The sequence below is a fragment of the Cavia porcellus genome, unplaced genomic scaffold (assembly GCF_034190915.1).
Source record: "Cavia porcellus strain 051 isolate PalLab524CR breed Dunkin Hartley unplaced genomic scaffold, mCavPor4.1 scaffold_5, whole genome shotgun sequence".
NCBI lineage: Eukaryota > Metazoa > Chordata > Mammalia > Rodentia > Caviidae > Cavia > Cavia porcellus.
In genome coordinates this window covers 1,333,752-1,350,051 of record NW_026947488.1, presented here as the reverse complement: position 1 = coordinate 1,350,051, position 16,300 = coordinate 1,333,752, and the positions used below count along the sequence as shown (strand labels likewise).

Sequence of the window (16,300 nt, the reverse complement as noted above, 5' to 3'; positions counted from 1 at the left end):
CCCTGAAGCTGGACACTCGGGGCTGGACGTGGCTTCTGCATGGGGTTCCTCAGCATGGCGCTTGGTTCTCAATAACAGCCCCCGAGATGAAGAGAATGCACCAGGTCTCCCTGGTGGGCTGGGTGGGGTGACGTCAGCACAGTATGGGAAGCTGTCTGGGTGCTGGACCCCATGGTGACAAGGGAAAGGGCACAGAGAGGGGAAGAGCCTCACGGCCTGTGGCAGGACGATCCCGGGAATCTGGGAGGCTCAGGCAAGCATGGGATGTCTAAAGTTCAGGAAGGACATGTCATCTGCTCTGGAGAAACTTTAATGGGCTTAGCCAGGACACAGGACTACCCTGTGGACAGAAGGGTCACTGCAACCCCTCCCTGGCCACTGCGTGACCAGAACCAGCCCCGAAATCCAGCTCCCTTGGGAGGCAGTGTCTCTTTCCAAGGTTGTCTCACAGCATGTACGGAAGATGGGGACAAACAGCAAGTGGTGTGGCCCATAGAACTGGGGGCTCAGGAACAAGCAGGCCCAGCCACGCTGCGTCCTGGAGGTGCGTGGGCCACACCAGCTCCAGCCCTAGATCATGCCAGCCAGCCAGGGTGGCAGGAACAGGCCCACGGTGCCCAGCAGGCAGACCATGATGAACATCCAGAGGAAGATGCGGTCGATGACCATGGCCACGTACTTCCAGTCCTCCTTGACCTGCAGACACAGACTCCGAGTCACTCCCTGCCTCAGCCTCACAGGTGACCAGATAACGTTCTAGAAGCTGGGGCTCCAAGGGCAGATTCTCAGGTCCCACCTGGTGTACACCCGCATGCTCACTTACACAGCCACCTGCACGTGTGCACACACACCTGTGCACACACCTGCACCGAAGTGATGGGTGGGGCGGGAGCACGTCAGAATGACCGTCCAGCTAACCCTGGAGAAGCCAGTACTTCAGCTCAGTGTGGCTGCTGCAGGCAAGGCCCACACAGAGAAGCTGTGAGGAGCAGCCAGGGCATGCGGGCTGCACACAAGACACTCATGTGGGGTCCCTGGATTCAGATGGAGCAACACTCCCTGACACTCTGCAGGAGACTGGGGGCTCAAACTGTGCCCAGCTTTTACCAACCTGGCAGGCTGCCTGAGAACAAAGGAGGCAGAAACCAGCTGCTTGGGAGGGCTGCATGGCTGCCTGATGACATCTGTCCTCACCTGGCTAAAGCTGGGGGAGACACCATGGAGGCCAAGTCTACCTCCCCAGTGCACAGATGGCAAGAGCATGGCCCGGGGAGCTGATGCATGCCCAGGCTGTGAGGGAGTGGTCAGGGGCTGCTGGGTAACACACCAACTCCCCAGGAGGAAGCCCCATGGCAAGGGAGGTCCCAAGAGCCTGGGCTGCCACCTGACTCCTGCCCTGGGTGGATGCTCACAGCTCAGCGTATGCAGGACCTGGAGCAGGTCTGAGCAGGGCAGGCTGCTGAGTGACAACTCCACGGCAATAGACGTGCCGTCAGGGCAGAGGGTGGGCTGTGGCAGAAGCCATGCGTGAAGCCCCATCTGCCTGTTCCATCCCCACAAGGACTGTCCTGTGAAACACAGAACATGGAGGCGCGAGCAATGAAAGGAGGGGGCCCCAGCTGCACCTCTGTGAGAGCAGACCCCAGCCCAGGTACCTGCCTCTGCTAGGGGCTAATGCAGGGCAGCTCCTTCCCCCAGAGGGACCCCAGAGCAAAGATCCAGGGGAGACTGATGCATTGTCCTCACCAGGCCTGGGGCTTGCAAGTCCCTGGCAGACACCACTGCACATGGCCCTGGCCTCGCCCCACTCTGCAGCCCATGGCTGCTGCAGTCCCCTGCTCCAGCATCCATCCTGCATGGTAGTCAGCTGTCAGGAAGAGGGTGGGACAGCACCCAGGCTTGACTGGAGTGGCCTTTGGGATGGACCCTGGGAGCCAGCAGGTTGATGGACAGGGGTGGCCGGGAGAGGAGGCAGCAGGCACCAGCTCCAGCCAGCAGAGGGATGAGCAGGGCTGGCAGGCCTGGGACAGGGACAGAGGTTAGTGTTCCTGTGTAGGGCACCTGCCCTGATTTTTCAAAGCGAGCTCAGGCATCCTGATGGTTCTAAAACAAAGCTACATGGCTGTGTTGCTTTCAGAATGCCTTAGTGTGAATGTAGTCACTTCTAAATAAAAACCTCTCTGGGATCCAGTTCTGGGAGAGGCAGGGCAGCAGGACTGCTGGGCTCCTTCTGACGACCTTGAACTCTTCCCCTGTGCCCGGCGCTCGGCCCACCCTAAGATGAACCAGGCTGCAGACTAGAGCCTCCCTGCTGTCCAGGGACCTACTGCCAGTGTTGCCCACCAGAATCAGAACCAGGTCAGCATTAGCGGGTCAGCATGGAGAGGGCCCTCAAGCTGCAGCTCCCCTGCTCCAAGCTGACAACAAGCCAGGCTGATAAAGATTTTGATTAAACTTCTGATGGTATCAGTGGTACTCACTGGCTGTTACAGTTTGTGTCTGAGTGTCCCCCAAAGCCTCATGCAGTCATGGGGAGCGGGCTTTTTACAGGTGGCTGAATCTACAGTTAGTGATCAGTTTAGGGTCCAACGCTGGGATTATGGGTGTGAACACTTGACAGCCCTCGGGCGGGCAGCCTGCATATGCTTTAAGGGACAGAGAGTGGCTTGTCCCGTCTCTCTCCTCTCTCTCACTGCTTTTGCTGTCTTCTACCACCATGAACTGCTGCCTTCTGCCATGTGCCACCCTGCCTTGGAGTCAGCTAGTTATGGGCTGAACCCTCCACAACGGATTTTGTCTTGGCAAGAAGAGAAAAATAACTGAGCCAGCAGCCCACCACACGTGCCTCAGGAGCTGCAGCAAGGCAGGTTCCAGGGCTGGCACCTCCCAGGCAGGTCTGCACAACCCAGAACTTTCTGGAAAACTCCCATATAGGTTCACAAATTCTCAAGAGTCAGCAGGTTGACTCCAAGGGGCCACAATCTACTCCCTGGGGTGTGGGCACAGCTCCCCTTCGGCTCCAGGAAGCAAGCATCTGACTGCTGGGGGCCCTCGGGTTGGGGAAGGAAGCTGGCAAGAAGCCAAGGGTCCCTGGGAGGGACTGCGGCAGCAGGAACTGTGGCAGGCACCAGGCCAGGGCAAGGTCACTGTGAAAGGCAGTCACTGGCTCTGTGGAGATGGTGCAGCTGACACGGTAGGGGCCACTGAGTGGGACCTGACCTCCCCACTCCTGACCTGGCCTCCAGGTCTTCCCTCGCCCCGCCTGGCCCCCCAGCAGGCAGATGCTACAGCAGTGCAGCCAGAATCCCTGCCAGCCCCACGGAGCCCTGAGCCCCAGGCTATCTGAGCCATGACCCCAGCCCTCGAGGCCCCCAGTGAGAAAGGTTGGCAAATATCACAGAAGGAAAGAAGGGCAACACTGGTGGCAGGCAGAGGCTGAGGCAGTGCTAGCCCAGAGCTGGGTCCACTGCCTGCGGGAGCCTAAGCTGCTTGCCTGCCTCAGATCAGGTGGCCAGGATTCTCAGAGGACACAGCTGAGCCTCCACCACCAACAGGCTCACATTGAGCGGGAAGAGAAGGTAGGGTGGGTCCCCAACCTGGGACCTGGTCTCCGGAGTCCCCAGGTCCCCATGACTGTGCAGCTTCTCTCCCTGGCTCTGCCATGTGTGTTCGTGTCCAGACCCCAACTTTTTCCTCTGGGCAGCCTTGGAGATTGTCCAGCCATGCCCTTGGCCTCTGTCAGCCCCATTCCAGTCGTAGGCCCCAACACCTTGTCCACCCAGGCAGGAGCTCATCCCCACAGCTATGTGAGCCAGAAACACCTGTGTTCAGGGAAGGCGCAAGTGGACCCAGCCCTGTCACTGAGGCGAGGGTTCTGGGAGAGTCTGAAGTCAACAATAGCCTGACCACTTCAGGAGACCTGTGCTAAACGCTGCTGCTGGGCGCCACCTCCACTCTGCCACCCAACCTCCTAAGGCATAGCATCTTGGTCCTCCACCGTCCACCAGCTACTCTGGACACCTCTGTGTCCCATGGGGCAGTGACCCATGGGGCTGCCAGCCAGAAGCCACACTGTGTACTCAGAGCTGAGCAGCTGGGATCTTAGTCTCAGCCAGAGACAGAGAGCATCTGCTCATCCCTCTGAGCCAGGTGCCTCTTGGACACAGCCACAGGGCCAGGACTCACCGAGAAATCTGAGTCTTCTGCCTTCAGGTGATCGGCGATGTACTGGACACCCTCCACTGCACGAGTCAGGGCTGGTGACAGGGGTAGGTGCCGGGGTGGCACTTTGGTGCTGTGGGCCTTGAGCACAGTGATCGGGGACACCACAGGCGGCTCCTTCTTGCATGTGCACTTGCACGGAGAGGGCTGCTCTGGTGGCAGCTCGGCTGAGTGTGCCTTTGGAGAGGTCGGGGAGACAGCCGTTGGGCTGTCAGCCTGGGAGGCAGCGCCATCCCGGGGACCACAGTACTGGATGCTTCGAGACCGGCACCGGATGCCGCTCTCTGCTGCTTTATGGGGACTGGACATGTGCTGAGCGCTCAGGGACCTGGCTTTGGTGAGCCCCAAGGCCCCAGTGCTGCTGGGTGGGGGACAGGAGCTAGGCAAGGGGCAGGGGCTTCCCTTCTTGGCCCCTGAGGGCTGCAGCACAGGGGCCTGACTGGAGGGCGACGTGCCAGGAGGCTGGGATTCTTCCGGTGTCTCCGCAGGGACACCAACTGACAGGGTAGGAGATGGGCCTGGACTTCGAGAGCTGCTCAGGATGTTGGGCTCCTCCTCGGGCTCGGGCCAGAAGCGTGGGGTGCTGGCCATCTTGTGCATGGACTCGATGAGCCGTCGGCAGTTGTCCTTGACCACAGACGGCCGCTGCATGAAGAGCAGGCGGGGCACGATGTCCAGGAAAACCCTGCGCACCCAGGCGGGCATGGTGTGTGTGCGCGGCGAGCGGTGGTGCACGTTGAGCACGAAGACGGTGATGATGATGGACAGCGTGACGAAGATCATGGTGAAGAGCAGGTACTCGCCGATGAGCGGGATGACCAGCGAGGTGGACGGGATGATCTCGGTGATGAGCAGCAGGAAGACGGTGAGTGACAGCAGCACGGAGATGCACAGCGTGATCTTCTCTCCGCAGTCGGATGGCAGGTAGAAGACGAGGACCGTGAGGCAGGAGATGAGCAGGCAGGGAATGATGAGGTTGATGGTGTAGAAGAGCGGCAGGCGCCGGATGATGAAGGCGTACGTGATGTCGGGGTAGATCTCGGCGCAGCACTCGTATTTCCGCGTGTTGTAGGTGCCCACGGCGTCCACGATGACCCACTCCCCACTCTCCCAGAAGTCCAGCTGATCCACACGGCTGTGCATGCTCACCAGGTCGATCTTGGCCTTGTCGTAGGTCCAGGATCCAAACTTCATGGTGCAGTTCTGCTGGTCGAAGGGGAAGAAGGTGACGTCGATGCTGCAGGAGCTCTTGTAGATGGCGGGGGGTGTCCACTGCACCCGCCCATCATGGAACAGGTGGGCCTTGGTCAGGTGGGTGACTGCAAAGTCCCCGTCTGCACTGCACAGGAAGGAGAGGGGCAGGTGAGGCCCATGCACACCCGCACCCGACATCCTCCCACACACCTGCACGCCAACATTTCACCAGGAAGGCCTGGGGCCTCAGGGGCAGAGCATGGGGCTCCGGGGATTGGGGTGCGTGGCCATGGGTACCTCGGTTATCACCTGAGTTGAGGCATGTGGTTCAGAGAACGCAAAAGACGCAGCCGTGCCAGCCACACCACGCTGTCACTCCTGCTGGTGATGGCTGTCAACTCCCACAGTGGGACCCAGGACCAGTCTCCTGCTCATGCTTCCATGGCTCCTGGCATCCCCCCACCACGCACACCTCTGAAGGTGCCCAGATGCAGCAATGCCTTTGCCTTTGAGGCACCCAGACACCACAGGGACCCCACCTGACAACCCCTTCTGCTGGCTGACACTTGAGAGTCACAACCACTGGGTGCCAGGTCCTCCTTGGCACCAGCTCTCCTAGGCACTAAGGCACAGCCTGGAGGTCACAGGATGGGGCTGTGTTCTGTCCACTGGATGCAGGTGTCCACTGGGAAGGGCTGGGAACACCCTCTGGGCCCATGACCCAAAGCCCATGCACACTACTGCCTTGGGAGGCAGGTGACAGGCCACCTGTGACACATGCACAACACGCCCTAAACACCATGCAACGAAGCTTCATCAGGCACTGCCATGTGTTCTGCAGGTGCCATCAGCCCATCAAGGGCCTCGGCAGGGACCAGGGGAATGGACAGGCCCACTGCCCTCAGCAGGGCTGTCCGTCCCATCCGTGGGAGCCCAGACTCAGCACGACAACCAGCTCCACTGGGAAGTGTGCTTGCTCCCCCGCAGCCCCCAGAGACTGAGGCTGCCTCCCTGAGCACAGGGTGAGGGCACTGAGCCCCAGATGCAGGCATAGTGCTGGACAGCACAAACGAGCTGCCTGCTTCGAGGGTCTCTGGCCTCTCCCTGTGCTTTGAGGGTGTTATCATTCCATCCCCAGGCCAGGATCCTGTTCCTCAAGCCCCTCTGCCAGAGGGCAGAGCCCCAACCCTGGCCCCTGGGCTTCACAGTGATGTGTGTGCCCCCTGCGCCTGCTGTGGAAACTCGGGGTGCCGGCTGCAGCCCCAGGAAGCCCTCCCTGCTGCTGTGCAGGCTCTGCCCCCTCCACAGTGTTGTCTCCTGAAGGGGAAGACCATGATGCCACTGTGCCCTGTGCAATCTGGGCTCTAGTGTTCCACTCTCCAGGCCTCCGTTTCCCCACAAGGCCTGGTCTGGCAGCCACAGAGTGGCAGGGGAAGCAGCGGAAGCCTGAGGCCTGCTGGACAGGCCCCGCCAGCTCAGTCCAACCACTGAGGAAGTGTTAATGAGTGCTTGAGGCCCGGTTAACTTTCCCATTAACTGTACCAGCAGTGCTGTGCTGGGCCCGGCACCACGGTGCAGGACAGCCCTGAGCCACACACAGCCTCCTGCGCTGCGTCACCGAGATGCTCTGCACATCCCTTCTCTCACTCTGTCGCCAGGACTCAGCCTGAAAGCCAGCACCTTTTACGGTTCCCAGGCAGAAGAGGCCCAAGTGGACCCGACACCAGCCCCCACTATCAGGTCCTGACCAGTCATGGGCAGAGGCAGGGGACGAGCAGCAGCCCAAGGTCACCAAGCCCGAGTCCCAAGGTCTCCCTGGCAGGCCCTGCCCAGGCCCAAAAACATCCTGGGCTTGCCTGGCTCTGCACACCACGCATCCCAATGAGGCTCCTGGGCCGCAGGCAGGCTGGCTCTGTGAGAAGCGAGGCCCCCTTGGGGTGGTGCGGAGCGGAGGCGGATCCTGCCACACATCTCAGCCACTGTGCTCCTCTCTCCCAGCCCCATCTCTCCAAAACTCAAAGCCTCAGCCCTCAGGCAAAAGCTCAGTGCTTCTCTCGCGACAGCGAGTGCGTGAATCCCGCGTTCAGTAAACATTCTGCAGTGGGGCACTGAGCTCACTTGAAGCAGTACCCAGCCGGGGGCATGGTATCTCGATTCAGATCCCCACCCACTGGACTCTGCTGCCCCCACCAGGCAGCTCGCCCTGCCAGCCTAGTCCGCGGCCTTCCGCCTTCTGCACAGGGCACTGCCTTGAGCTCGAGGGGGCTGCATCTGAGACTTTCCCACGTGGACTGCCTCAGGAAAGAGAGGAACTCCTGGGACGCAGGGCAGCTTTGTCCTGCCCCGCATGCTCTGGGCACTATTGAGGCCCCATAGCTGTGCAGAGGGGCTGGAGGAGCCCGAAGAGCTCCTAGCACACTGCACAGCAGTTCTTGATTCTCTATTCTTCTGCAAGTGCCCAGAGCACGGCCCCTCCAGAGCTATGGGACAACCCTGCCCTCAGACTAGCAGCTTCTAGGGAGCGGCAGGCAACCAGCCTGACAAGCCCCCAGACGAGCTCAGAGGTTTCCAGGCCCACATTGCTCCCCATCATCCCGGGCACTTAGGGCAAGAACATGTGGATCCAGCTGCCTGACTCAGACTGTGAGCCTGTTCTAGACCAGCCTGGTCCTGCTGCAGCAGGAGACCTTCTGCCCGCCCACTCCCACCAGGCCAGTTGCCCTGGGAAAACTGCACCATGCTGGGGGAGTGGGCTGGGCTCATGGTTTGGACTGGACAGTTGCCAAGGGCAGAGCTTCCACTCCACAGGAAGAGCAGTAGCCACAATTCCCACTCACCGCTGGCCGTTTTCCCTTAATGCGTCCCGGAGAACCTTCCCAGCCCTTTCACATGCCAAGGCTGCAGCCATTACTGGACTCAATTAAGTAGGAGGGGAGCCCAATCATTCCTAATCAAATAGGGACGTTTGTAGGTCAGATGGATACCCTGGGGCCTGGAGGGGGCTGTGGGCAGATGGCCAGGGCCAGGAGGACAAGGGGCTTCTGTTTCCTTTATCTGTAAGTGCTGCAAGAGCCGCCACCAGCCGGGACCTGCATTGAATAGCTGTCCCTGGGAGGATTCAGTTTACAAAGAGCTGGCCACTGCGCCTCAAGGACCAAGGGCACAGACGTGCTGCTGAGGGCCCACAGGACAAATGGGAGAGGCCACACCCTGCCACAGCCAATCCCTGGAAATGCCACACTGGCTCCCAGCTACAACAAACCGTCTTCAGGACAGATCTCAGCTCGGTTCTCAGAAGGTGACAACAGCCTGCTTCACCTGACAGCATGGTGCACCCCAATCGCCAGCAGGCACGGTGCCAGCCACCCTGGTGCCCACCCAGAGCACCCTGTGGCTTCATGCTTTCTCCAGAAGGTGGATTTCAGCAGGCACAAAAATCACTACAGTAGAAGGGAAGCAGCCTATGAGCATGTGAGCCCGTGAGCTCACACAAGTGTGGACAGGGCAGGGGTGTGATGCCCTTTCCTGCCCACGGGAAGAAGGCTGGCAGAGACCAAGAGGAGAGCCCTTGGCATCAGGCTGCTGCGGGCAGGCAGGACCCAGGCCCTCTGGCTCTGACCATTCAGAGCTCAGTCCCCCAATATCCTTGAACTCTGCCCTGCCCGGGACCCCTACCACAGACACTGGACTCTCCCTGCAGGGCTGAGGCCCAGCCCTAGCCCACCTGGCCCCACAGGCTCACTTGTTATAGAGAACGATGTCCGGTCGCCAGATGAGCTCAGAGGGAATGCGGATGGAGGTGACGTTCTCGTAGTCCCTGGGGTCCCAGCGTAGCTTGTAGTCGTGCCACTCCTGGGCAGGACAGACAGCCGTGGGTGAGAGGGGCTCAGGGAGAAGGCAGGGGCAGGGCAGGCCCTCCACTCACCTGCTTCACCCACACGTTTGTGGTCATCATCTGGTTCTTCTCATCCTGGGAAACCAGCGAGAAGGCAGCTTGGATCTCAGAGAAAGTAACCACCTTGCCGCAGAGGCAACCAAGCCCAGAATCGTGGCCCAAGTGGATGTGGGGGGCGGGGGACGGGAGCCGCACGTTTCCAGAAAGAAACTGGGGACAAGTTCTGCTGACTCCATTGACCTCCCCAGCCACTGTTGGTTGAGCTCCTTCCCAGTGCTGTGAGCCCCATGCTGCCCCCCCCGCCAGCTTCGGGGGAGGTCGCTGGAGCCAGTCACTCTCCACAGGACGCAGAGCACAGAGTCTGCTGTCTGGTCTCTGTGCAGCGGCCGCCCTGTGCTGCCTATACAACCTCCACCCCACATGACAAGGTCCCTGCACATTCCCGAGTGACTTGGTCCCACGTCGGGAAGCTGGAAGTGAAGAGAGCCTTTCCCACCCCCACTGGGGCTCCAGGATCCTCAGAATACACCGCACGGTGGCTGTGCCAGGCCCTTCTGTGAGGCATCTCTCTCCTGTGGTCAGCTGTCACTCCCCAGTGTCCTTGGAGCCAGCGCCCGTGTCACTGAGACTTCACCAGGTCAGGAAACCACCGGGGATTCCATGGCCTGCTCGGCAGCTGGCACCAGGGTGTGAACTCACACATGCACCACACCAGCCCCCCTCCCAGACAGACACCCAGGAGGCCCAGGAGCAGGCACCAGGGCTGGCACAGGCAGGGTGGGCCAGATGCAGCGAGGCCTCTTTCCCCACAGACTCAGTCTCGGGCTCCAGACAGGGCCCATGGTGTCCGCACACACAGTACCAGTGCTCACTCATGACCTCTAGTGCTGGGAGCCTCAGCCCTCACTGGGGTCTCGGCTGTGCTCTAGGCCTTGAGGTCTCCTGACAAACCTGGATGCTGTGGCCTTAGGGGAGCGTCAGGGATTCCGGATAGGCTTGGCTAGGAACCCAGGCAGTGTGGCAGGCCGGGAGCCGGGAAGAGCAGCCAGCGGCGGCCTCCTCCAGCCCCCACTTTGCAGCCATGTTTGCAAACCTCAGCAGGGTAGACGGAGCACACACATCTTGCATTGTCCTCTGGCTGGGCTCCAGCCAGGGACACTGCAGGAACATTCAAGGGCCAGCTCTGGGACACTACACAGGCACGAGTCTGAGTGGTCAGCTCAGAGCAGGGCTCCCAGTTGGGGTCACTGTACAGCCCTGTGCAGGCCAGAAACTCACTTCTCAAAGCCCCAGATGCTGCCCACTGGATTTGTCTGACAAGAACACTAGCACAGGAGTGGGTCACCCAGCTTGTAGTCAGGCTGGAACCAGAACCTCCTCCACACTGGCAGCCCTCCTTGAGTATGCTACAGCACCTGTAGTGGCTGGCTACCCCTGCCCACATCCAAGCTCTGTCCCTGGGCCTAACAAGCTGGACTTCACAGTGGGGCTGGAGCTTGCTGGATTTCCATATGAAAACTCAAGTTCTTCTAACCAGATGGCCTTGGCCCCCCTACTGGCAAGGCTGTGGCCTGTCCCTTCCTCCCTCCGAGCTGCCAGAGCCCAATTCCAAGGCCTAGCACGCCAGGCAGGGTTCCAGGTGCTGCTGGAACACAGCAGGATCCCCAGGCTGTGCAATGGTACCCAGCCATTGACCCTAACGGTCGGTCCCACTCCCAGCAGAGCAGCTGAGCTCTCTGAGAAATGCTGGTGCATAACTGAGCTTCCCTGCCATGCACAAGGCCATGGGCTCCTGCAGCACATTTCTAGGGGCTATGCCGTGGTCTCTAAATGCTCCCTGACCACACACTCCTCACACTCTGACCCATGCTGCAGGCCTCTCCCTGGCGAGACCCTACCTGCCCTCTCGGACCTTCCTGAGAAGGTCCACAGAGCCTGAGGCTCGTCCAGGCCCTACAACAGAAAGCAGATACTCAAGAACCTCTGGGGCCCACTCCAGGTCAGGAGTAAGCAAGGGTCCAGCAGTGCTTGCCCCCGCCACCCAGTACCACAAGAAAAGCCCCTGCAGCCTGACTGTGCAAGGCCTGTCCCTGCCTACAGAAGTGTCTTCCATTCTTGGCTCCAGAAGGTGCCACGGCCAAATGCCTGGTCACTTGGTTTTCCTCAATGGAGCAGGAAAGGCAGGGCTGGGAGCAGGGCTGCCAGGAAGGTCCACCTGCTGGGCTCATTCTGGCCAGCTTGTCATGGCTGGACACAGCTATGAACTTCAAGGGGCCCTCCAGCCACCCAGCCACCCTCCTACAGGGGCCTTCCCTGCAGGACCACTCAGTTGCCATGTCCACACCTACCACGTCAATGAGCTGGGCGATGGATAGGCCGAAGCGGACAAGAACCACATCTGAGATGTTGGCTACGGGCCGGGACCACTTGTTGTAGCCGGAGAAGAGGGTCTTCAGGAGCCGCTCCTCTGCGTGGGCCTGGGTCTCCACATGGCTGCTCACTGCGATGGAGACCAGCAAGTGGCTCTGGTGCACACGGGCTGGGTGCTGGTCCATGCTGCCACCTCACCTCCAGTGTTCACGGGTACCCCAGCCCCTTCCGTCCAGATCCTCACACCCTGCCCAGTGAAAAGCCTTCCACACACTGAAAGCTCTTCCTCCGGGCAAGTCCTGCCCCACTCTGGGCCTCAGCTTCCCCTGCTTCCAGAACTGTAACTTCCTCAGGGAAGCCTTTTCCAGACCCTGGGTGGCAGGGGAGGCCTTCCAAGCACGCTGCCCCTCACCACGAAACCAGACAATGGCTCAGGCATGGGCACAGTAAAAGCTGCATCTCCCCGGCAGACGGTGACTGCCGAAGGCAGGACTGTATTAGTGACCAGGGGAGACAAAAGACAAGAGGTGCCAGCATCCTGGGGACAGCAGGAGCAGGGAGATGGGGAGGTGGGGAGCAAGGATCCTGCCCCAGGAGCACCTGCTTCCTGCGCTGTGGGGACCCAGAGTTACTGCACAGAGGGAGCTGTGCCTGGGGGAGGGGTCAATGCTGACCCTTGGGGGACCCCTGAGCCTCGGGGCCACAGGCAACCTATGTTCCTGGGTGGACACACAGGGTACCTTCCCTGAGCCCTCATGAGCTTTCAGGGGCGGCCCCCCTTCTCTGCCCAGCCCCCCAGCCCATCTGTGTCCGAGGGCCCCTCCACGGACTCTTGTGACCTCGGGGCTCCCTGCCTCCTCTGGGCGTCTGCATCATGAAGGGGAGAGCCCTGCTCCCTGCTGGGTCCGCTCACCTGAGAGACGCCCACTGGGTCTTGCAGGAGCCAGTCTTAGACGCCTGGGAGCGCAGCAACACCCCCACCCTCCCCCACCCCCCAGCCCCTCAGGCGCTGCCGTTTCCCCAGTGCCTAGGAGCAGGAAGCCGCGGTTTCCTCCTCACTAAGGAGTGGGGTTACATTCTTGCCAGAAGCCCCACTTAGTCGGTGCTTGCAGGGTGGCTGCCCAAGGAATGGGAAGAAGGGGAGGTGGAGGGAACCTGGGGGAGTAGCGAAGGTGGGGTGCGGGCCTCCAAGGGCAGAGGTTGCACCACTCTGACCGCTAAGCAGTGGCAAAGGTGGGATCTGCAGCTGGCCCCACCGCCATCCCGGCTGGAGGCGCTCGGTCCGTTTGAACAGGCAGTCGGCACCCCTTCTTCTCTCCCCAAACCCCACTCTCGACGTCAGCGGAGCGAGGCTCCTTCCTGGCCCGGCTCAGCCTGCGCCGAAGGACAGCGTGCGCCTCTCGCGGGTGGGGACGTCTCCGTGGCCGCCCCGTTGCGCGCACCCGCGGTTTGGCACCGCAGCTAGCGCCTTCTCTCTGTTGGCTTCGGGGTCCCGGACACTGGACTGGCGCAAAGGGTCTGGCTCGGCGCCCCGAAACTTACCCGGCAGAAGGCTGGTCCCCAAGAGCAGCAGCAGCCCACGCAGCAGTGGGGGCGGCGTCCCGGGGCCCCCGAGCACCATGGCGCACCGAGCAGCTCTAGACGCGAGCGGCTCCCGGCTCCGCCGCGCCCTCGCTCGGAGGCCCGCGCGCGCCCAACTTCATGCCCCGCGCTCGGCCGAGTGTCCCACGGCCCGGCTCGGCTGCGCGTCCTGCAGGGCGCGGCGGCGGCGCGGGCGGGGGCGCTAGGCTGAGGGTTCCGCGGCGCGGCCCCGCCCGGACCTGCAGCCTCCAGCCGGCAAGAGAGGGGGGAGGGGGAGACGAGAGAAAAGGAGGGGGGAGAGGGAGGGGGAGGGGGAGGGTGGATCACGCAAGGGAAGGGACTTGGAGGCCGAGCTTGGCTCAGGCCAGGGTGTGTGCATGCTGCGTGTACGTGTGTGTGTGTGTGTGTGTGTGTGTGTGTGTGTGTGTGTAAAGTTTCCTTGTCCTCCAGGGCATCGGGACTTGCCTGAACCAGAGGTGAGACCCCATGGCACTGTGTGGTGGGGAATCCCTACTCCTCCCGCGGAGCATCCCCATTCCCAATCTCCAGCCCTAGATCCCAGTGCCCTGCACCTGGGGCTCAGGGGACCAGATCCAGTCCCCTCTATCAGCCTGACCCCGGCTCGTCTCCTTGCCTTAGCTCAGATGTTTGCGGTTTGCAAATCACAAATCTTCTTCCCCAGAGATGGTGGGGAGAGAATCTGCTGCTCACTGGTCTGCCACCCTCATCCCTCTCCAAGCATGAATGTCCGTGGACAGCCCAGGCCCTGCTGCCTGCCTGCCTGGGAGGAACCCTGCTTCTCCAGCTCCGCTCAGCCTCCAAGCACAGCCTTTGAACCCTGTCCCACTCTCAAGAGCAGTAGACCAGGGACAGTGACGAGGGACCTCAGAGAACAGACCTGTGATGTCCCCTGTGAAGACGCCCAGGATGTCCCAACCATCCCCAGGGAGGCGCTGCACCCTCACCTGGGGTCGAGGTGGCACCCAGAGAGCAGCAGGTGCTGAGGAGGGGGCTCTTCATGGCTGAACTTCTTGGGGGGGTGAGGGCAGCAGGACTTCAGACCATCTGATGCTGCTCCCCAACACAGAGGTTCTGCAGCAGCTACTGATCCACAGGATGGGGGCTAGAGAAGATGGGGTGCAGCAGCTCCTGCCCCTGCAGCTTTCATGCAGCTCCCCCAGACTGCTGTGGGACTGCTGTGGGACAGAAAGAACCTCAGGACTCCCTGCACCAAACGTGCAGGCAGTGGCTTCTCACCTCTGCCCAGCCCCTTCCAGGCCTCCACCTTCCTCCCCACCCTCTGCCTCCCTGCCCTGTGTCTCCAGCCTTCTAGCCTTAACATGACTCCTTGGGACCGTGGGGCTGCTCCTCTCCACAGGACCCCACTACTCTGGGGGCAGGACCTGTAGTCAGAGCTGCTGAGTGCTGTGGCCCCTGCTTCCCTGAGTGCTCCCCAGAACTGGGCCAAGCATTGCGGACGGGTGCTCACCTGACTCCCAGGCTCTGCTGCAGGTGGGCTCTTTCCTTTCCCTTGAAACAGGTGAAGAGAAGTTGAACATCTTGCACAGTACCTGACTCCAGTCCAGGCCCCTGGCATCAGTCTGTCTCCAGAGACTCTAGTCCTGGTCCCAGGGGATTGTGTCCTGGAGGTGCCCAAAGCCTGTCCACCTGCATCCTTGCTGGAGCCCGGGGAGGTCCTTGCTCCTGGATCCCCACTACCCAGACTCCTCAGCAGGCCTCCCTTGGAGCCAGAGCCAGTCCATTGTCTCTCTCCATGAGCTCTACGCTGGGCATCAGAGCATCTCCAAGCAGAACTGCAGACTGAGCCAAAAGCCCCTGTGGCTGGTGTGTGGGGCAATGAGGCCAGGGCTGGGCTGGGTGGCGGGGGCGGTGACTCCTGCAGGGAGAGAGCAGCCTCTGAACTTTGCTCCTGTCCCTTCCTTTGGTGAGACTGCCCTGCTCTGAGGTACTCGGTGACTCAGCAGTGCTTGCTCAGCAGTTTGCAGCCCCCACCTCACATGTATGTGTGGGACTGTGCAAGTGTGGTTGGGTGCACTGAACCCAGGGCCACCCACTAAGCTGCGCCCCCAGCCTTTGTTTTTATTGTGTATTTCTGAGCCAGGGTTTAATTAAATTGCCCAGGCTGGGTTCAAACTTTCAGCCTCCCAGGATGCTGGGATCACAGTCATGTACCTCAGACCCTGCTCCATTTGCTTATTCATAAGAAGGCCAGCCGTGCTCCCAGAACCCTGTGAAGACATTTGGACCCACTCTGCTGCGGGAGTTGGGGCAGGTAGGGCAGAAATAGGGGCTCCCAGGTTCAGCACACAAGGGCTGCTGGGTGCCTCCCGCTCTGCACTCTGGCCACGGTTTCTTCCTGTACACTTCTCAAAGCTGTGGCCTCCGAAGTGGCACAGGAGTCAGAGGGGGCACAGGGGTGCATGGTGGGCCAGTGTGCATGGGGCCCCTGGGGGAGGGTACAGAGGAACACTGCACTGAGGCTTGGGCATCCTCTCAGGTGGGCACAGGGAGCCGCCCGGGAAGTCTGTTTGAAGTCCACTGTTGGGCACACTGGAGCAAGACACAGCCCTGGATCTGCAATTCTCAGAGCCATCTCCAAGCATCTGGTTCCAGAGGCCTCAGACTGCTCACTGAGACCTCACTGGAGGCCCTGGCCAGGCCTGGTCCCGCCCAGGCAGAGCTGGGACTTGTCCTGAGCTGATGCAGGGCAGAGCTGAGCTGGAGCTCCCGGGCGGCTGCAGCCTGCTCCACCGATGGTTTCCTCTTCTCTTGGATGTTTATAGCAAGGAGACAAGCGTCATGCCCAGCCTTCCAGGCTTTCATGGTGCATCCCCCAGGGATCACCCAGCACCCAGTGAGGCCTGAGGAGAGGCCAGGCTGGGTTCAGCTCCACCCACGGGGTCTGATGATATGGGCCTGTGGCCACATGCGCTGACTGACACACAGCTGTCCTGCCGGAGTGGCTCTCCCTATGGATCTGCTAATGCAGCGAGATTAATCGGGTCTAACTCATTAATT

At 61.0% G+C, this 16,300-nt stretch overlaps 1 protein-coding gene across 4 annotated transcripts; it reads right to left on the bottom strand.

The window, feature by feature from the left end:
- Nucleotides 1-294: 294 nt before the first annotated feature.
- On the bottom strand, nt 295-13,511 carry Chrna4 (cholinergic receptor nicotinic alpha 4 subunit). Of its 4 annotated transcripts, XM_063248032.1 has the most exons (6): nt 13,223-13,510; nt 11,659-11,810; nt 9,341-9,385; nt 9,158-9,267; nt 4,186-5,560; nt 295-696 (listed from the first exon to the last, which is right to left on the bottom strand). In XM_063248032.1, exons 1-6 carry the CDS (start codon nt 13,299-13,301, stop codon nt 571-573), a joined length of 1,887 nt encoding a protein of 628 aa, XP_063104102.1. In that variant the 5' UTR covers nt 13,302-13,510; the 3' UTR covers nt 295-570. The 4 variants fall into 4 exon arrangements, with proteins under 4 accessions (XP_063104102.1, XP_063104103.1, XP_063104104.1 ...); XM_063248033.1 differs by lacking the exon at nt 9,341-9,385 and having other exon boundaries at nt 13,223-13,511; XM_063248034.1 differs by lacking the exon at nt 9,341-9,385 and having other exon boundaries at nt 4,186-5,555; nt 13,223-13,508.
- Between the last annotated feature and the right edge of the window lie 2,789 nt (nt 13,512-16,300).